This window comes from Papio anubis, chromosome 10, assembly GCF_008728515.1.
Source record: "Papio anubis isolate 15944 chromosome 10, Panubis1.0, whole genome shotgun sequence".
In the NCBI taxonomy this organism is placed as follows: domain Eukaryota; kingdom Metazoa; phylum Chordata; class Mammalia; order Primates; family Cercopithecidae; genus Papio; species Papio anubis.
Genome location: NC_044985.1, coordinates 52601500 through 52623060, shown reverse-complemented (window position 1 = coordinate 52623060; position 21561 = coordinate 52601500). Strand labels below are relative to the sequence as shown.

Genomic DNA, 21561 nt, shown 5'->3' with positions numbered 1-21561 from the left:
AACAAAGTCACATTCAACCTACCCAGACCAAGATCCAAAAGAGGGTAGATCCACCCGTACTCATCCTCTTTTTGAAGTTGTCTTTCCTAAAGTGTGACCTGTGGACCGCCTACCTCCTACCACCTGCATGCAATTTCCAGGCCCACTCCAGATCACAGAATGAGATATTTTGGAAATAAAATCCAGGAAGCGTTCTAGTAAGCTTTCCACATGGTTTCTATACACATCAATTTTTAGAAGCATTGTCTTCATTCATCATTCCCTTGAAACAAGGTTTCTATACTCCTCCTGTACCTCCTATGTGGAGTTGGTCTCTCCTTGTACCACTTTCTCAACTTCTGCCTTAAGCCATTTTTTTTTCATTTGCTTTATTTGGGGGTCTGTATTATTCCACTCTTTCCCATGGATGCAGGCCTGGTCTGTTTCCATATTCTTCCTTTTAGATCTCCTTTTTGTTATCTTTTTTTAAGACACATGATAAATACCCAAAAAATATTAGCTATAATTAATATTAGTTATTCTTATTTTGCCAAATAGTTTGTAAATGTGGAATTGAATTCAAGCTCTGACATTCTCGATCAGAGTAGAAGTAGGGTAAAAAGATACAATTTTGCTCTTATACACAATTCTTACGTTGCTTCTCTTTTGTATTCTGACATCTCTGCCTCTTCCCCACTCTCTCTGTTCTCTCCTCTTCTTTTCTTCTTCCCCCCCACCTCTCACTCTCTTTTTTCCACTATCCTGTTCCCCCCTTTTTTCATACTAAATATTTAGTTATCTAAGTGTTTTAATTGGTCACTGTCAACTCCAACAGAGCAGAGATAAGTCTGAATTGTTCACTATTGCATCTGGGAATCAAGCCAGATGTCCTACACATTAGGAGATGGTTTTCAGAAATTATATAGCCAGCCACCGTTCCCTATGGGATCACCTCCTTTTCTTCCTGTTAGAGTAGAACTCTCCATTTGATTCCTCCAAGTGTTCAAGGACCAGAACTCTGCAGTGTTAGAAAAAGCACTTTTAGGCCGAGCACAGTGGCTCACGCTTGTAATCCCAGCACTTTGGGAGGCCGAGGTGGGTGGATCACCTGAGGTCGGGAGTTCAAGACCAGCCTGACCAACATGGAGAAACCCCGTCTCTACTAAAAATACAAAAATTAGCCAGGCATGGTGGCACATGCCTGTAATCCCAGCTACTCGAGAGGCTGAGGCAGGATAATCGCTTGAACCCGGGAGGTGGAGGTTGCGGTGAGCTGAGATTGCGCCATTGCACTCCAGCCTGGGCAAAAACAGTGAAACTCCGTCTCAAAAAAAAAAAAGAAAAAGCACTTTTGGAGTGGAAGAAATCTTTATGTGTCTGTGCTTTTGGGTCTAACCTTAGCCAAATCTTTTCAGTCACCAGGCAGTGCATAACGTGAATTGATTTATTCAGGGGTCAGTGAACTTCCTAAAATTGCATGCAAAATGTTTGTGCTTGTACGTATCTCTTGGAAGAAGCCACAATTTTCACCGGATTCTCAATGGAATCCCTGACCCAAGCAAATTAAGTACAGCATGAGATTCACTGGAATCCCATGCACTATACATGGGGCCTATATCCAGGATCCTCCCATTTCCCCAGTTTCCTCAGAGATATCTTCATAACTCCAACCACCCTAGCATGAGTTGCTTGTCTTAATGACATCCTTCCTCTTAATGACTTTTTACAAAAAATATTTTACTACTATAGTTGGTCCCCAAACCTTATTCTGCTGCCTTGTTTTTTAGTTCATCTCTGTAGTTGAATACTTCCAGTTCTTTCTAGAATGTTCTCATTCTGATTCATTCAAAGTTTTCTGAGATTTTGATTGACAGTAAATCCCTACCTGTATTACTTAGTGGGACAGAGGATAGACTTTCTCCAATATGTTTCACCACATCAAATATTATATAACCGCAAGATATTTCTTATCATAAAATGAACCATTCATCGCTGAGTTATAGTGCTCACGGCGATTCAACACCATTCGGAGATATTTGACTTTAGCTTGTGTTACTTATAAAGTGGCAGTAAACAAAAATATATTGGAGGCATTGACCTTTAATGTCTCTGCATGGTCATTATCCTTTTACCACAAACTTATCTGCCTTCTCTAAAATAAACTGTATTTGAGATCTCTCCAGGGTCACCTTGCAATGTAAAATGTATTTATTTAAGATGGAATTTAGACCCTAGTGACCTTCAGAAAATCATTACCTTCATTCTGGCTAGCATCCCAGGAATATTGGCATTCCATAATGACACTATTATGAATGACCCTGCTACAGCTGTTCTAAGTACCCCCCTCCATTAGTCTCCTTAGGTACTTTTCTCTAGAAATGATCATGACCTATACATCTATATACTTTTTCTTGGATTACCGAAGGACCCAACAGAGTTGCCCATTGAGCAGTACTATTAACTTTCTTCCAAGTAGTTAATATATTGTATAGCTATGTTCATTTTTATAGATGACTTAAAGAGTACTGTATAGAGAGATTGTGTAAAGCAGTGACTCTCAAACTTTAATATTCATCCAATTCCCCTGAAGGGCTTGTTAAAACACAGATTACAGGGACTCCGAATCTTTGATTCACTAAGAATAGAGTGGGGTCTGAGACTTTGTATTTCTAAGTTCCCAGATAATGATGATGTTGTTGGGTGGAGAACCTCTCACTTTTGAGAAGCATGAGTCTATGACACTGACAGAGTCTAAGACACTGTACCACACAGGACAGAGATAGATCAGACCTCAAGAATCTTGTGGTCTAGTAGGGAAAATACGATATTTACATATGTCACATACCATTGTGTCTCCTTAGAGGTGAACAGATAGGGTAAATGGAAAAAAGGAAAGGCAGACATAGCTTTCAGTCTGTGAGATTAGGGAGCTTTTGTGGTGGAAATGGCAAGTGGCTGGGCCTTGAGATATGAGTAGAATTTAGAAATGCAAACTGTAGGATGAAAGGGAAAAAATATTCAAGAATATAAATGAGATAATACCATTATCACACCTAAAAACATTAACATTCATTGATGAATGTATTTAAAAGCTGTAAAAGAAATCTTCATTTTTGATATTTATGAGACAATTTAAAAATTGTACCTAGAGTAGTCAGATTCATAGAGACAGAAAGTAGAATGGTGGTTGCCAGGGTGTGAGGGGAGGAAAGACAGATTCGTTATTTGATGGGCAAAGTTTTTAATAAAAAGAGTTCTGGAGATGAATAGTGGTGATGGTGCCATAACACTGTGAATACACTTAACATCCCTTTACTGTACACTTAAAATTGGTTAAGATGGTAAATTTTATGTTATGAGTGTCTTACCATAATAAAAATAACCTGGATATTTTTCTTACTATATTGAATGTTTTCTGAGTGCTTGGGAGATGTAGTCTTTTTTTCTTCTAAAGCTCTGATATCCTTCATCTTTTATTTTTAATTTTAACACTTTTATTGAGTTACAATTTATATACTATGAACTTCCTCATTCTAAATGTATAATTCCATGATTTTTAATATATTTATAGAGTTGCCAGTAATTGACACAAACCAGTTTCAGAACATCTCCAGTACCCCAGAAAGTTTCTTCATGCACTTTGGCAGTCAGTGCCTGGGTCTGCTCCCAGCCCCATGCAAAAACTGAACTGCTTTCTGTGTCTGGGAATCTGCCTTTTCCGGTTATTTTATGTAAATAAAATCATAGTATATGTAGTCTTTTTCACCTGGCTTCTTTCACTTAGCATAATGTTTTTGAATAGTTTTTCATGAATAAATGCTTCTTAGTTTGCTGTAATCTGTTAGTCATTTTCCAGGTCACTTAAATGGTTGTTTTTGATAATTTGGTCCAGTTTTATAGTTTCTTTTTGGGGGATAAAATTTGGTGACTTCCTTCTACCACACAGATCCAAACCATATCAGACCTCCGGCATAGTGGTGGGAGGTGATTGGATCATGAGGGTGGATTTCTTATGAATGGTTTAGTACCATCCTCTTGGTACTGTCCTTGCAACAGTGAGTGAGCTCTGATGAGATCTGGTTATTTAAAAGTGTGTGGCACCTCCCCCTCCCCCTGATCTTTCTTGCTCCTGCTTTGGCACATGAAGTACCTTCTCCCCATTCGCCTTCTGCCATGATTGGAAGCTTCCTGAAACCTCCGTAGAAGCAGAGCTGCTCTTCTTCCTGTACAGCTTGCAGAACCATGAGCCAATTAAACCTCTTTTCCTTATAAATTACCCAGTCTCAGGTATTTCTTTATAGCAATGTGAGAACAGACTGATACAAGGTCCCAGCCCTTCCTTCCTTCATTTTATTTTATTTTTTTAATTTTGGGAAGGAGATGAAAGAGTCCAGGTGTAACCTGGCATTGACTCCACTTTGGATACTGTACTTTATAGCAATTGTCAGAAAACTTACTTTCTTAAATCATCTATTGCAATGTTTGACATAGGCCATTCAGAAATCTAGAAGATTGAAAATTTCTGTTCGAGAATCTTTTCATTTTCAATATTATAGGTCCTCAACCTGGAATCTGCAAGAAGAGACTCCTCCTTTGAATTCATAGTAACTTTTGTCATTTCTGATTTTCTCAGTGAATGGATGTTGAAAATGTAAATGTGAATGTCAGCATAAATGTGAATGTCATAAAGAGAAACTTATACTTAAAGGTGAGGAACTTATAGTCTCAACCACGGCATTACTCATGATCATTTCTATCCTTAGCTCTGCCCCGAAAATGCAAAGTATCTACCCAGCAAGCATATGTGCAATAGAGGACAATGATCTTTTATCCTTATACCCCATTATCCTTCACCCATCGTAGAAAGAATTAAGTTTTCAGGGGAGGAGCAATAGAGCTTTCAGTCTGAGCAAGACTATAACCACCATCTAGAAACACCTCCAGCCTGGGAACATGTGGCGTCTTTCTATTCCCCACCCTGCAGAAACCTAACCCTGGGTCACAGACTGTATATCCCAGAGAAGGCAGTGCTCAGCTCAGTACATGGCACAAAATAGAAACTCAATAAACTCTGGTTGAGTTGAAATGAAAGTCACGTAATATGTTGGTGGTGGTGATGGTGGAGTTGTGTGAATAATAATGGATCGGTGGGTCTGTTTTCCCCTTCTTAATGCTGAGAAAGCTGGAGGCCCTATTCTGTGCACTGAGCAGAAAGAAGAGCTGGTTGTCTCTAGCTATCCTTGGGGATACGAGAGAAATTATTCAGCCAGTCTTTCAGAAATGAAAATTTTGACAAATGACAAAGAAACTTCTTCCTCACATCCTAACTGGGGAGGAGCACTCAAAGAATAAAAAACAATAGACACCCTGAGGCTGCCCTAATAACCACACATTGGTAGGGCAATCACCCCTCTTAGCTGAAGACCCAAAGAGAGCAAGAATCTTCACTAAACAGTCTGATAAAGACCAGTGTAAAAACTTAGTGAGGAATTCATCAACATGATACCAAGTCAGCCCCCTTCCATGAATCTTCTTAAGTACTGTCTTCACTAATGTGGTACTGTGGAAACCCTAAAAATGAGTACCAGCACTCAATCAGCTAAAGTTCTGAGAGGCTCGATTCATAAAATTTTGCTTTAAGGTAAATAGTATCAGATATATAAAATCAGAAGTTCTTGGGAAAATACTTGGAAATGAAAGGAGATTTATCGTAGTAAACTGTATGTCTAACTGTATTAATAGCAGTCTCTAGGCTGCAAGGTGACTTTTGGGCATATTGTGAAGTGTTAAATATTCATAACTTGTCCTGGTTTCACAGGTCTTAATTTAGTTCTTGGATAAAGAATGGCTAATATCTGGTCCTCTGAGCATGTTGTTTACATATTTATTTCTTGTTGGTGTTTGTATTGTTGATGAAAATGAAAAGAAACTAGTATAGTAATGATCTTTTGGTGTATAATAACAGATTTTATTTTCACAAACATACCATAGTCTAAGATGAAAATAATAACTTTGACCTCATTATTTTGGCCAGCTTTATTTTCCATTCTTCAGAAAGCTTATTCTCTAGGTTCTTTCCCTAGTTTCTTTCTTCCTCAGCTTTACCAAGAAGGATTCAAATACCGAATCCATGTCACCTTTCAGAGTTTCTGAACAACTCAGACTCCCTGCAGCTTGTCTACTCTGGCAAATCCTAGTTGAATACCTTGTGCCTCATTCCTGTCCTTGAGGAACACAGCAGGTGATTTTGATAGTGCTCTAGTTTCTTCCACTTCTGCAAGATAGTAACATAGTGTTCTATTAGGCCTCAAAAACAGTGTTAGAGAAGCTGGGGGTGTAGAAAAGAAGGAATATTTTTGTAAGCAGTAAAAACCTATTCTGAGGACCACCTGAATGTTCCTGCCCACTCATAATTGAAGTCAACTTTACAAGGTGAATACAAAGAAGAGGATATATTTCTTGCAAAAGATACGATTAAAGGTCAATATATATATTTGTTCCAGAAACCTTTATTTGAAGCCGATGAATGACTTGTTGTGGGCGAGCTCTTCGGGTGCTGTTAATACTTTCGGGTCACAGTGGAGACGCTGGTTGTTGTTCAGAAAAGGACTACGAATCCCAGAATGCCCTTTTCCCCCATTTTCCCCGCGAGAATCCAAGGGTGAGTTCAACCAATCCTGTCATGAAGAACCTGTGCTATCGGCCAATCAGAAGGCGAATGTGCGCCTGGAGGCGGGTGGCGGGAAGTGCACTAGGTTTGAAATTGGAAAGTTGGCGGGGCTGCGGGAGCGGAGTCTGGAGCTCGGCTGTTGGCTAGAGTGGGCGCGGATCTGGTGTGGGGAAGGCGAAGGGACTCAGGCCTGCCTGCGAAGGTGAGGGAGGTGGGCGCCGAGCTGGGCTCCTCGGCCCGCCTTTACGATAGGGGAAAGTGAGTTTGGAGGCGGAACGTGTGTATTTGCGGCGGCGTTTGTGAAATGCGCATCTTGTTGCTGTTTGGGCCTCACAGCCTAGTGGAGTGGGCAGCTGCGAACCCAAAGCGCTCTGGGTTTCACTGCAGGGATATCTTTGGTCCTCCTGGGAAGGTTTTAGCGTCGCAGAGTATTGGCGGGTCCAGGATTCTCCCAGGACCTCCTTTTACAGAGGATACTGAGGCCCGAGGTGACTTGCACACATCCTGGGCAGAACCTGCTCAACTCCCACCTTAGTCCCTATTTTACTGTTAACTTTTACTGTTCTGAGGTGGAGGAGAGAAACAGGGTAGAGGTGTGGGGTCTTATTCTATGGGAGGGTGCCGGCCACCTGGCGATACTGATGATCTCTGATCAGAAAGGGTTAGAGTTGGAAAAGGTGATTTAGAAGTCAACGGTTTTACTTGTGAGAAAATGGACCCAGGGTCATAGCGCGTGTAAGTGTCCTGTGCAGTTACACTTACCTACTAACAAGCTGCTAGAAGGTAAAGGTATCCTGAATTCTTGCTGCACCTTAACAACAGTTAAGCCCAGGTTGCTTGATCTACCCTTGAATACCTAGAATTAAAGATAAGTTGCTATTTTCTAGCAAAGGACAAATTGCCAAAATACTGTATACCTGATTGGAATATGTGGCTGATTTTATTTCAGTAACTTAAAAAATGCAATGTGTATTCTGTTTTTAGCATTGTCCTACATAATGGTAGAGGATGAACTGGCACTGTTCGATAAAAGCATAAATGAATTTTGGAATAAATTCAAAAGTACGGACACCTCCTGTCAGATGGCGGGACTAAGAGATACCTACAAGGACTCCATCAAAGCATTTGCAGGTACCTAATGTTAACTTGTATCATGCTGTTTTTGCTGTTCTAGTTTATTTTTTAGCATCATTTCAGCTGAATTGAAAGTTCAATTTCTCTTTCAGAAAAGCTGTCTGTGAAATTAAAGGAAGAAGAACGAATGGTTGAGATGTTCCTGGAATATCAAAATCGTATGTGAAAAAGTATAAATCATGGGTTTTTTTAGATAATACGTCTTTACCATGAAATCTCATACAAGTAAGACAACATATTTTGTGTGCACAAGTGCGTATATGTTGTGTGTGTATATATACATGTTTATATATGTGTATATATACGTGTATATGTATACACACACACACACACATATACATGTGGTGGCTCATGCCTGTAATCCCAACACTTTGGGAGGCCAAGATGGGTGGATCCCTTGAGCTCAGGAGTTCAAGACCAGCCCAAGCAACATGGTGAAACCCCATCTCTACAAAAAATTTAAAAAAAAAAAAAATATATATATATATATATAGAGAGAGAGAGAGAGACATACACATACACACACAAAATACGTACACATTAACACATATACATGTGCTTATATATAGGAATAAACATTGACATACCATACAACTTAAGAAAGAACATCCTACGTTACACCTTCTTCTCCCACCTTCCACAACTAACCTATCAATATATTGTTTAGTATTATGGAGGTTTTTTGTTTTTTGAGACAGCGTCTCACTTTGTCAGCCAGGCTGGAGTGCAGTGGCATGATCTGGGCTCACTTCAGCCTCGACCTCCTGGGCTCAAGTGACACTCCCACTTGAGTGGTTGCTAAGTTGCTGGGACCACCGGTGCATGCCACCACGCCTGGTTAATTTTGTATTTTTTGTAGAGATGGGATTTCACCATGTTGTGTGGGCTGGTCTTAAACTCCTGGGCTCAAGCGGTCTGCCCACCTTGGCCTCCCAAAGTGCTGGGATTTCAGGTGTGAGCCACTGTGCCTGGCCTCTAGTATTGTGTTTTTGAATGTTATATAAATGGCATTCTCTTGTATGTCTTCTGTCCATTTTTTCACTCAGCACTATACTTGTGGGATTTGTCAGTGCGGAGGTTTAAATGCCAGTAATTTTTAAAAGATGAGTTTTCACGTTGGAAATCCCAGCCTGGGGATTGAAAAGCTGGAGTTCTCGGCTCTGTTAGTACTCTGTCAGTGTTTCTCTCCATAGTTTTACTCCTATTCTTGCCATCTTATTTCTACCACTCTCCAGGTTGTCCAGAGTGAATCAGCAGCTTTTACTGAGACCTGGCAGTTTTTACTGAGTCCTTACACACAGGACACAAACTTGTGTCCACAGTTCAAATTCCACTAGAGATACTCGGTTTAAAGGCATCATGTTTTAAACAATATTAGACTAGAATGTCCTTACATGGGGCATATGTTCTTTCATTTGCAAAATGGGTAGCCTTGACTTACCCACTTCACTTGCTGTGTGACCCATGAAGGTATTTGACTTTGTTACCCGAGTAGATTATTTGCTAGACTTTTACTTTACTCATGTTTACTTTTTTTTTTTTTTTTTTTTTTTTTGAGATGGAGTCTCACTCTGTTGCCCAGGCTGGAGTGCAGTGGCACGATCTCAGCTCACTGCAACCTCTGCCTCCTGGGTTCAATTGATTCTCCTGCCTCAGCCTCCCAAGTAGCTGGGACTACAGGCGTGCACCACCATGCGCGACTTTTTTGTATTTTTAGTAGAGATGGGGTTTCACCGTGTTAGCCAGGATGGTCTCAATCTCCTGACCTCAGGTGATCCGCCCACCTCGGCCTCCCAAAGTGCTGGGATTACAGGCATGAGCCACCGCACCCGGCCTACCCATGTTTACTTTCTAATCTGCCCTGAAGCTTCCATGCCCTTCACTGCTTCTCTCATTCCCTCTGTAACCATAAGCAAAAAGGAAAACCACTTTTGTTTGCATGTGTGTGAAAGAGTGATATTGAATTTGAGTTCTTACCTCTTTGTAGGATCCCTAGGCATTAGAAAATTAAGTTTGGAAATGTCAGTTTTACTACTGTGAGTCTCAAAGTGTACTCTTAAAGATTATCTATAGTGTGAAGTTATGCTCTATATAGTCTAAAATCTAAAAGCGTTATCAATATTTTTCTTTTAAAAATCAGTTTATACTTGGCCTGTAATCCCAGGACTTTGGGAGGCTGAGGCGGGCGGATCACGAGGTCAGGAGATAGAGACCATCCTGGCTAACATGGTGAAACCACATCTCTACTAAAAATACAAAAAATTAGCCTGGCGTGGTGGCCGGTGCCTGTAGTCCCAGCTACTCAGGAGGCTGAGGCAGGAGAATGACATGAACTCAGGAGGCGGAGCTTGCAGTGAGCCCAGATTGTGCCACTGCACTTCAACCTGGGCGACAGAGCGAGACTCCATCTCAAAAAAAAAAAAAAAAAAAATCAGTTTATACTTGAACAGAAATACAATTTACCCAAGTTTAATTAATTCAATGAACATACGACGGCTATTGCCCAGCAGTTAGGAGAAAACAGTGCATAAAGTATAATCTACTCACAATATTGTGGAGGATATAGATGGGGAAACCACAGTTAAAATATATTGTGCCAGGCTCAATGGCTTGAGCCAAAATAATCTCAGCATTTTGGGAGGCCGAGACAGGAGGATTGCCTGAGCCCAGGAGTTCAAGACCAGCCTGGGCAATATAGTGAGACCTTGTCTTTACAAACATTAAGGAAAAGTTAGCCAGGTGTGGTGGCGGACACCTGTAGTCCCAGCTACTCAGGAGGCTGAGGCAGGAGGATCTCTTGAGCCCAGGAGGTCAAGGTTGCAGTGAGCTGTGATGCCACTACATTCCAGCCTGGGCGACAGAGTGAGACCCTATCTCCAAAAAAAAAAAAAAAAAAAAATTGTAATTGTTGTTATAATAATGTAATAGATGCTATGTGAGGATGAGGATGGAATCTGGAGGGTTTGATTCTTCCAGTGAGGATTGCAGGATATTTAATAGCTAACCATTATCTTGTATACCACGTGCCAGGCCCTGTTCTAAGCTCTTTGCATATATTGACTCATGGATCCTCACAACAACCCTAAGAGGTATAGATATACCTTACATGTTAGACTTTTATACCTTACATGTTAGACTTTTATGACAAAATAAGCACAGAGAGGTTAAGCAGCTTGCTCAAGGTTAGATAGCTGATAATGAAGAGAAATATGATTTGAACCTACAATCTGATTATACCACGCTACTTTGGAGGAGATCACATACAGAAGAGTTAGGGATGTTTAACAGAGTCAACACTACATTCTAGGAAGAGGAAACAGCACATGGAATGTGGCAGGAACACGAGAGCTTGTTAGGTTCTGGGATGACTAGATACACTGTGGATGGGGAGTGGCGGATAAGTGGCTGGTAGAACTGGTTGGCCAGATGGTGGACATTCCATGTTGGGCAAAGGGGGTTAGACTGTTTTTCAGGAGATAAAGAGTTGCTGCAGGATTTCAACCTGGAAAATGATATTGGATTTTTATTTCAGAAGAAGCAATCTAGTAATCATGCACAATAAACAGGAGGGGAGTGAGACTGTTGTCCATAAAGAGACCAGTTAAAGGAAAAACTTAGTGTAATAGTACAGGCACATAATGAGTATGGCTTGGACCAGTGACAGGTCTGAGGACTTAGACTCAAGACTGTTGGCCTGAAGGTGAGAGTATGTTGTGGTCTAGGATGATTCTTTCTGACATGGAGTATGAATCAGTGGTGATGCATTTACTAAGTGAGGGGTTGAAAGAGAGGAGGAGCATGTTTTTATAGGTGGGAAGGAAACATACATGGGTTCAATTTTAAATGTGTTGGGTGAATATGTTGAGTTTATTGTGCAGCAAGTCTTCAGGTGGCGATATCTGGTAGGCAATGGATATATTCATCTGGAAGCCAGCCAGGAAAGCGGTCTTTGCTGAAGATGGGATTTGTGAGTCTTTAATGAATTTGGGGAGTTGAAGCTATGGAAGAATATGTAGAGTGGAAGAAGGTAGCCTTGGTTAGTAATAATATTTATTTACTCATTACTGTATGCCAGATACTATGCTAAATGTCTTACATTGACCATCTCCTTCAGTCCTCATGACAGTTGTCCAGGGTTGGTATTATTTATTATTATTATTCCTACTGTACTGATATTACAGTCCCAGAGAGATTATGATTTGATCATCAGGTTAACTCCAGAAGCCTCACTCATCTTGAAAGCCTTACGTTTTCTCTACAGTTTGAGAGAGGGGTAAATGGAAGGGACCAGTAAAGATAGACTTAGTAATTGGAGAACAGAGGAAGTAAGAGAGAAGGTCACTGAAACTAAAAGAGGAGAGAAGCAAGAAAGGGTGTTGTCAACACTGGAAGTCACATGTAGATCCAGTAAGGTAAAGACTGAGATAGATATTATTTTGGGAATAAGAAAGGTGGAGGGAATCTGTTCACTGGCTAAATACTTGTTGAGCTACTGCTCTATACCAGGTAATCTTCTAGGAAGATACTGCAGAGAACAAAATAGCCTAAAGTTCTGGAGCCATAAATTCTAATTATCACAAGAAGGAAGATCATCTGTTGAAGGTGAGAGTCATTTACTATGGGTTGGCTTTTAAGTTATTATAAACCCTGAAGTCTGTCTAAGACAGAGATTATCCCTGTTTTACAGATGAGGAAATTGAAGCTCACTGAGGTTAAGAAACTTGCCTAAGGTCTGGGGGTAGATAGAGGATCTAAGATTGCAACCATAGTGTCTGTGCTCTTTCCATTGTACCATACTGACCTGCATTGGAGTGAAAACGCAAGGAAGGGTTCCTCTGGCGAGTAGGAGTGAAAGTTTGAAATGTTGGTCCTGGGAATAAGACAACCAAGTGTGTACACATGCAATAATAGTCACACAGCAGGCCGGGCGCGGTAGCTCACGCCTGTAATTCCAGCACTATGAGAGGCCAAAGCGGGTGAATCACAAGGTCAAAAGATCAGGACCATCCTGGCCAACATGGTGAAACCCCGTCTCTACTAAAAATACAAAGATTAGAGATAGTGGTGCGCGCCTGTAGGGATAGTAGCTACTCGGGAGGCTTAGGCAGGAGAATAGCTTGAACCTGGGAGGCGGAGGTTACAGTGAGCCAAGATCATGGCACTACACTGCAGCCTGGAGACAAAGTGAGACTCTGTCTCAAAAAAAATTGTCACACAGCATCAAGGGCGCCAAATTCACACAGTTCTTCAAATGTTATAATGAAAACACTCTCATATGTAGTATTTATATGTCCCTACTTTAAAAGTTTTTGTGTTATTATTACTGAATTCTCTAACCCCAGGGAATGGGGTAGCCACTGTTATCCCTATTTTACAATTGAGGAAAAGAGTTTCAGAAGTTGTGATTTTGACGGAGGTCCTTGAGTAACAACTGACGAGCTGGATCAGAATTGAGAACTTTGACTTTCAATCTGGATTTCTTGTATAGTACAATTCTACCTAATTCTTATCTTTAAAGAGTAGCATTTTTCTTTCTAGTAAGATGTTTATTTTTAAATTATACTTGACTTAATATATGATCATGTTCATATTCTTAGAACATACAGAAAAGTAAACAAAATTTTAACCTGTAATGTTGAGAACCACATTTAACAAAATGACTTTCTAGCTTTTATTTTTCATGAGCTATGTAGATTTTTAACATAATTATATTCATGGTATCTATATAACTATCTTTTTTTCCCAACTTTGAGAGTATTTTCCCATTCCTATTTTTTTGAAAATACATTCCATTTTATTGATATACCATGTTTTAAAAATCATTTACTTGTTAGCCATTGAAGATGTTTTCAGTTTTTCATTATAAATTCTGAAAAAGAATTTTTTAATATAAATATTTGCATATAGCCTATTTTCCTAGGGTAACTTTGTAAAAATGAAATTGCTGGGTCAAAGGAGGTGACTACTCTTAAGGCTCTTTTATTTTACAATGTCAAAAATATTTTCTAGAAGGACCTTAGCATTTTGCATTCCTCTCAACATTTGTTGTTATTTTTGTAAACATTGTTGTAATAAATGAAAATTGAAATCTTACTGCTTTACTTGCATTTCTGTGATTAATCTGAGGTTAAATTATCTTCCATATTTAGTAACCATCTGCATTCTGTGTTTCATCTGTTTATGCCTTTGTCTGTTTTTTTTCTTAGGAATTTGTATTTGTGTCTTCCTCTTGAGATTAAAATGGTAGCCCATTGTTGGGAGAGGATAGTTTAATGAGCAAAGCATTGTCTTTGAAGTCAAGACCTGAGTTTGAATGCAGTCTATTTATTTTTGAGACGGAGTCTCGCCCTGTCACCAGGCTGGAGCAGTGGCGCGATCTCAGCTCACTGCAACCTCTGACTCCCTAGTTCAAGCTATTCTCCTGCCTCAGCCTCCTGAGTGGCTGGGATTACAGGCACACATCACCACACCCAGCTAATTTTTGTATATTTAGCAGAGACGGGGTTTCACCATGTTGGCCAGGATGGTCTCGATCTCCTGACCTCGTGATCTGCCCGCCTCGGCCTCCCAAAGTGCTGGGATTACAGGCGTGAGCCACCGTGCCTGGCCCTTATTATTTCATCCTAACAAATACAGCTTTGGGCAAGTTACTGAACTGCTGAGTCTTTTTCCTCTTCTTTTAAAAAAGTAGTAAAAGACTAAAGAATTTACTTTGGATTTCAGCACTGTTTAGAGAATAATCTACCTCTTGAACATTGATTTGATATTTCATTTATCATATTAACTTCCTAAAAATGCCAACATTTGTTTGGCATGTCTTTTATAATATTTAGAAGCATAAAATATCTCTTCATATATCCAGATCAAATATGTGTCTCAGACAAGCTTTGCAGTTCTTTTCAAACAGAGGCTACATATTTCTTGATCTAGGTTGATTCTGAATTTTCTGTTTGTTACCTCTGTAAACGAGAATTCCCTGTTGCCTGAGGAATGCTTGTCTTGAGAGATGTTGTTCAAGCACTGAGAATTCCATGCTTACTTCGATTTGGGAAACAGATCATAGTGTATTTTTCTTTTGAAGATTTATGGTATTTAAGGTCTTCATAAATTTGGTGGTGGACTAACTTGTTTAACTTTGAGAACAAAATTACTCATCCGTGGAGCACATATTTACTTGTAATTAAAATACTGGAATTAAATGACTGTGTAGATAGTTTAGTTTATTTGATACAGTTCTAGACTACTGGTATTACTAACTGACATTTGATTTTAAAGTGTTTAGATTTCATTTAAGTATTAGTAAAACTAAATCTTTAACTCAAAAATTCAAAAACACATTATAAAGCACCCTTGAGCTCTACTGGCTCTGGTTATTTGACCTTGGTAACCTCTGCCCTAGAGCTCTTAGGCTTTTTGTGCCTTCCTGCCTTATTTAGTCCCCTGATGGACACTTTGGGGACACTGTCTCTGGGCAGTGGGCCCCAAGTAGCAGCAGTTGTATCTTTCTTCCGACAAACAGAGGAAGAAGTGGCCGTGCCATGGTTATTCTCCCAGCAGAGAAGTCTGGCCAGGTTTATGCACAGGCATTATTGTTTTTATTTTGAGCATGTGCAGAAGAAAGGGGTGGGTAGTTGCAGAAGCTGAGTGTTTAAGAGGGCTAGGGCAAGAAGAACTTGTAGAGATAGTGACAGGGACATGGGGAAGGCAGGGAGGGTAGAGGGATTAAAGCCAAGAAGGAGTAATGAGGTGCTGGCCAATATGTGAGACAGATGTAAAAGGCCAGTATTTTGGTACATGGATACCTTGTTGAATTGCACTTGCCTTTATTGCACTTTACAGATATTGCAATTTTTACAAATTAAAGGTTAATGGCAACCATGTGTCAAGCAAGTCTATGGGCATCGTTTTTCCATCAGCATGTGCTGACTTCATGTCTATCACATATTGGTAATTCTCACAAGATTTCAAACTTATCATTATTATATTTCTTGTGGTGCTCTATAATCAGTGATCTTTTACATTACTGTTGTAATTGTTTTAAGTGCCATGAATGACACCCATATAAGATGATGAACTTAATGGATAAATGTTGAGTGACTTCTGACTGCTTCACTGACCAGCTATTCCTGTCATTCTTCCTCTCCTTGGGCCTCCCTAGTCCCTGAGACACAGCAGTATTGAAATTAGGCCAATTGATAACCCTATAGTGACCTCTAAGTGTTCAACTGAGAGAAGGAGTCATAGGTCTCTCACTTTAAAGCAAAAGCTAGAAATGATTAAGCTTAGTGGGAAAGTGTGTTAGAAGCTGAGAAAGGCCGAAAGCTTGGCCTCTTGCGCCAGTTAGCAAAAGTGCTAATTCAGTGAACACATGAATGATAAGAGAGAAACAGCCTTATTGTTAATGTAGAGAAAGTTTTAGTGGCCTGAATAGAAGAGCAAACAAACCACAACATTCACTTAAGCAAAAGCCTAATCCAGGGTGAGATTCTAGCCCTCTTCAATTCTATGAAGACTTGAGAAAGATGAGGAAGTTTCAGAAGAAAAGTCTGAAGCTAGCAGAAGTTGGTTCATGAGATTTAAGGAAAGCAGCTGCCTCCATAACATAAAAGTGCAAGATGAAAGCAGCAGTGCTAATGTAGAAGCTACAGCAAATTATCTAGCTAAGATCATTGAATGAACAGATCATTAAAGAACAGATTCTTGATGTAGATGAAACAGTTTTCTATTGGAAGAAGATGCCATCTAAGACTTTCATAGCTAGAGAGAAGTCAACACCTGGCTTTGAAGCTTCAAAGGACAGGCTGACTGTTTTTAGGGACTAATGCAACTGGTGACTGTAAGTTAAAGTCAGTGCTCACTTGCCATTCCCCAAATCCTAGGGCCCTTAAGAATTGTACTAAATCTACTCTGCCTATGTTCTATAAATGGAACAGCAAAGCCTGGATGACAGCACATGTGTATATAGCATAGTTTACTGAATATTTTAGGCCCACTGTTGAGAACTTCTGCTCAGGAAAAAAGATGCCTTTCAAAATATTCCTGCTTATTAACAATACATCTGATCACCCGAGAGTGCTGATGGAAATTAATGTTGTTTTCATGCCTGCTAAGACAACATCCGTTCTGCAGCCCATGGATCAAGGGGTAATTTTGACTTTCTTGTCTCATTATTTAAGAAATAAGGCTATAGCTACCACAAATAGTGATTTCCTCTGATGGATCTGGGCAAAATAAATTGAAAACCTTCCAGAGAAAGGATTCACCATTCTAGATGCCATAAAACATTCATGATTCACAGGAAGAGGTCAAAATATCAACATGAACAAGAACGTGGAAGAAGTTGATTTTAACCCTCATGGATGACTTTGAGAGGTTCAAGACTTCAATGGAGAAAGTAACTACAGATGTGGTGGAAATCACAAGAGATCTAGATTTAGAAGTGGAGCCTGAAGATGTGACCGAATTGCTGCCATCTCATGATAAAACTTGAGTGGATAAGGAGTTGCTTCTTATGGATGAGCAAAGAAAGTGGTATTATGGAATGGAATCCACTCCTGGTGAAGATGCTGTGAACATTGTTTAACTGACAACAAAGGATTTAGACTATTACGTAAACGTAGTTGATAAAGTAGCAGCAAGGTTTGAGAAGACTGACTCCCATTTTGAAAGAAGATCTACCAGGGGTAAATGCTGTCAAACACCATTGTATGCTGCAGAGAAATCTTTCATGAAAGAGTTGATTGATGCAGCAAACTTTGTTGTTATCCTATTGTAATAAATTGCCACAGCCACCCCAGCCTTCAGCAACTACCACCCTGATCAGTCAGCAGCCATCAACATCAAGGCAAGACCCTCCCCCTGCAAAAGTTTAGGACCTACTGAAGGCTCAGATGATTATTAGCATTTTTTAGCAATAAAATATTTTTAATTAAGATATGTACATTGGTTTTTTAGCCATAATGCTATTGCACGCCTAATAGACTACAATATAGTGTAAAATAACTTTTCTATGTACTGGGAAACCAAAACATTTGTGTGACTTGCTTTATTGCAATATTCGCTTTATCACAGTGATCTGGAATAGAACTTGCAATATCGCCAAGGTATGCCAGTACTTAAAAATAGCACAGAATAGCAAAAACTAATAAAACCAATAAAAACAAAGTGCAAAAACGAATATTATAGCTATTAATATTAGTATAAACATCTATTCTTACCTATGTATTAATCACTGGTGTTATGTACAAAAACTATTGATTTTTTTGGTGTGTAATACCACAAATTCTGATAGGTTTTCACTAGATTTTTCTGAGTATTCTAGATAGATGTCTATTGTCTACATATAATGAAAAATAGTTCTTTTTTTTCCCTTATAGTTTTACCAGCTAAATATCTTGTCTTGGCCAGAAACTTCTAGGGAAATATTAAATAATAGTGCTAACTGGCATCTATTTTATTCCTTTTGGAAATGCCAAATATATATTATGAGATTTGAAAGGTTTTTTGATTTGTTTCTATCATGTTAAATGTCCTTCCATTTATAGTTTAAGAATCAGTGTCAGGAGTAGATGCTGAATTCACATGAAATGTTCCTTCGATTTTTATTCATGTGATAGATATTCCTAATATTACACCTTCACTATATAAAATCCTTAGAATAAACTATATTTGCTCTTGGTGGACTATTTTTAATGTAAGTTAATATTTTGTTGAGCATCTTTGCACCTATGTTTTTAAGTGAGATTAGTTTATATAGTTGTGGGTAGAGGGCCAGTGCTATCTTTAATTTTTTGTTTTAGCTTTAGAATTATGCTTACATTGTAAGCTTTGCCTGCCCACCTGTCTTCCTTCACTTATTTCTGTCTTTTGGTATGTTCCAGAATAATTTATATAGCATTAGAGTGAGCCTTTTCCTCAAAGCACTATGTAAAGCCATCTTCTAGAGTTTGGTTGTTGGCCAGGTGTGGTGGCTAGCCCTGGTAATCCCAGCACTTTGAGAGGCTGAGGTAGGAGGATTGCTTGAGCCTAAGAGTTTGAGACTAGCCTGGGCAACATAGTGAGACAAAACAATTTAAAAATCAGCCAGGCGTGATGTGGCATGTGCCTGTAGTCCCAGGTACTCAGGGGGCTAAGGTGGGAGGCTGCAAGGAGTAGTGATTGTGCCACTGCGTTCCAACCTGGGCAACAGCGAGACCGTGTTTCAAAAAAATATAAAAATAAAAATAGAGTTTGGTTATCTTTGTTGGTGGTTTTTATTTCTGTACTTATTGGGAGTGGGGAGCTGCAAAGGTCATGATCTTTTGATTTTCTGTTTCTTGGTTTAATTTGCTATTCTCATTTTAAGAAGCTTTTCTATCTCACTTTTTTTAAAGATGAGTAGGAAAAAATAGATTAGGATTTTTTTTCTTTTTTGTCTTTTATAAATTTTGAATCATTAGAAAATGCTTAGCAGTCGAAACGTTCTTTATTGATCTTTATGAAAGTTAGTAAACTTTGGCCTTTTCTTAGATACATGTCAGAGAGCAAAGCATATTCTAGCTAATACCTTGTGCTTCTTACAGAGATCAGCAGGCAAAATAAGCTCATTCAAGAAAAAAAGGATAACTTGTTAAAATTGATTGCTGAAGTAAAAGGCAAAAAGCAGGAATTGGAAGTACTGACTGCAAATATCCAGGATCTTAAGGAAGAATATTCTAGGAAGAAGGAAAGTAAGTTTCCTGTTGTAAACATACTGATCTAAAATGGAAAGTGGTGACGGTTCACCATTATTAAGTACATCTTGCCTGTTCAAATTCATTGCTAAAAATGGATTACAGTACCTCAGGGCATAACCAGCCACTCATCTCTGCAAGATGTCATTAAAGTTAGCTAACTGGGTTTTATTTCCTTAACTTAAAGGGCCTTCTCTTGTGATTTTTAATATAATCAGTAATAATGAAATTGATATGAGGTTTTATTTATTTATTTTTATTTTTATTTTTCCTGAGACAGAGTTTCACTCTTGTTGCCCAGGCTGGAGTGCAATGGCACGATCTTGACTCAGTGCGACCTCCACCTCCCAGGTTCAAGCAATTCTCCTGCCAAAGCCTCCCGAGTAGCTGGGATTACAGGCACCTGCCACCACGCCTGGCTAATTTTTGTATTTTTAGTAGAGACAGGGTTTTCACCATGTTGGCCAGGTTGGTCTTGTACTCCTGACCTCAGGTGATCCACCTGCCTCAGCCTCCCAAAGTGCTGGGATTACAGGCGTGAGCCACCATACCCGGCTGATAAAAGGTTTTAATTAAGCAGAGTGAGAAGTGGTGTCCCTAAATAAAATTTGCTTTGGACAAGCCATAGTGTACTTTATGCAACAAATATTTATTGACCATACATTCTCTGCTAGGTAATATTAAGTGCTCTTTTTATGCTGCAAAATGTCTTTTGTATAAAGAACTTTCATATTCAGATGAATGCATCTTTTAGAAAGGAGCCTTGTTTGCTCACAAACTAGGTAATCTATTCTTCAAATCTTCTGAAAATAGCAAAGTTTGTTTTGTTAATGCTTTTTCATGTGGAGTTCTTAACCAAGTCTAAATTGTGAAATTATTTTTCTCATTACTTAGGGACTATTGTGCTACTTTAAAGTATACTTAGGGACTATTGTACTAACTTAAAAAAAAAAGAAAAAGAAAAAACTTTTTTTTTCATGAAATAAGGCTGACCTCTTATAAGAAATAGTTACACTTAAAGGAATAGAACATTTTCCCATGAAGCAATTGGTTATCTAGAAAAAGCACAATAGTATAAATGAAGTCTGTTTATTTCTATGCCAGCCATACGAATCCCTGGCCTATTTATTTATGCTACTACATAATAAAGAAAGACAAGGCTTATTCTTCTCACTATCTGTATACATTTTCTTGGGCAGTTTTTCCTTCCAACTTGAATGAACAAAAACTTCTTTTAGCTAACTGGTAGATATAGAAACAATAAATGAAAGCAGATTTATAGGCTTGGCATCATTTTATAGTCGATTTTAAGTTTAAAAAATTAACTCAGCATTAATTTACTATTTAAAACATTTAATATGTGTGTGTTTTTTAATCACAGCTATTTCTACTGCTAATAAAGCGAATGCAGAGAGGTTGAAAAGGCTGCAGAAATCTGCAGACTTGTATAAAGATCGACTTGGACTAGAAATTCGAAAAATTTATGGTAAGTTTGTTAATATAAATAAAACACAGGAGATTAGAAAAGTATGTCTTTTCTTAAATAGAGGAGAATTTAAAAAATATTTTCAACTAAAATGATGACATTAACTTTTTAGAAAATAGGAAAAAATTACAATTTTTAAATTATTCTAACATAGTTACTGATGCTCTAGTTATTTATCATTCAGTATTTTAATAAATGTATTTTTGGCAGGATTGTCAACATGCAAATAATTTTTGTTGTTCCTATCAACATTGTATTATGAGCATTTCCTCAGTTGCTATAGCCTTCATAATGGTAATTTTTAAATAGTGGTATAATAATTCATTCTATTCATATAGCATAGTTTATTCAACCATTTATCTATTGTTTAACACATATTTTGCTTCTACCAACATTTGGAATCTGCCAGTTTTTCCAGTTTTAGAAATACAGGTATCCCCCCTTATTCACGGTTTCTGTTACCTATGTTCAGCCATGGTCTGACAATATTAAATGGATGAGTATAGTACAATAAGATATTTTGAGAGGGAGAGAAGCCACATTCAGATAACTATAACTTTTATTATAGTATGTTGTTCTAA

At 38.7% G+C, this 21561-nt stretch overlaps 1 protein-coding gene across 3 annotated transcripts in view; it reads left to right on the top strand.

Moving 5' to 3' along the window:
- The first annotated feature begins 6702 nt into the window (after nucleotides 1–6702).
- SPC25 (SPC25 component of NDC80 kinetochore complex) overlaps nucleotides 6703–21561 on the top strand; it is a 63994-nt gene continuing 49135 nt past the window's right edge. For all 3 annotated transcript variants that reach the window (XM_021924372.2, XM_017946627.3, XM_003907569.5), the window contains exons 1-5: nucleotides 6703–6851; nucleotides 7634–7780; nucleotides 7876–7941; nucleotides 19345–19491; nucleotides 20876–20980. In XM_021924372.2, coding sequence (XP_021780064.1) covers nucleotides 7648–7780; nucleotides 7876–7941; nucleotides 19345–19491; nucleotides 20876–20980 — 451 coding nt within the window. In that variant the 5' untranslated portion in view covers nucleotides 6703–6851; nucleotides 7634–7647. The remainder of the gene's footprint in view (nucleotides 6852–7633; nucleotides 7781–7875; nucleotides 7942–19344; nucleotides 19492–20875; nucleotides 20981–21561) is intronic.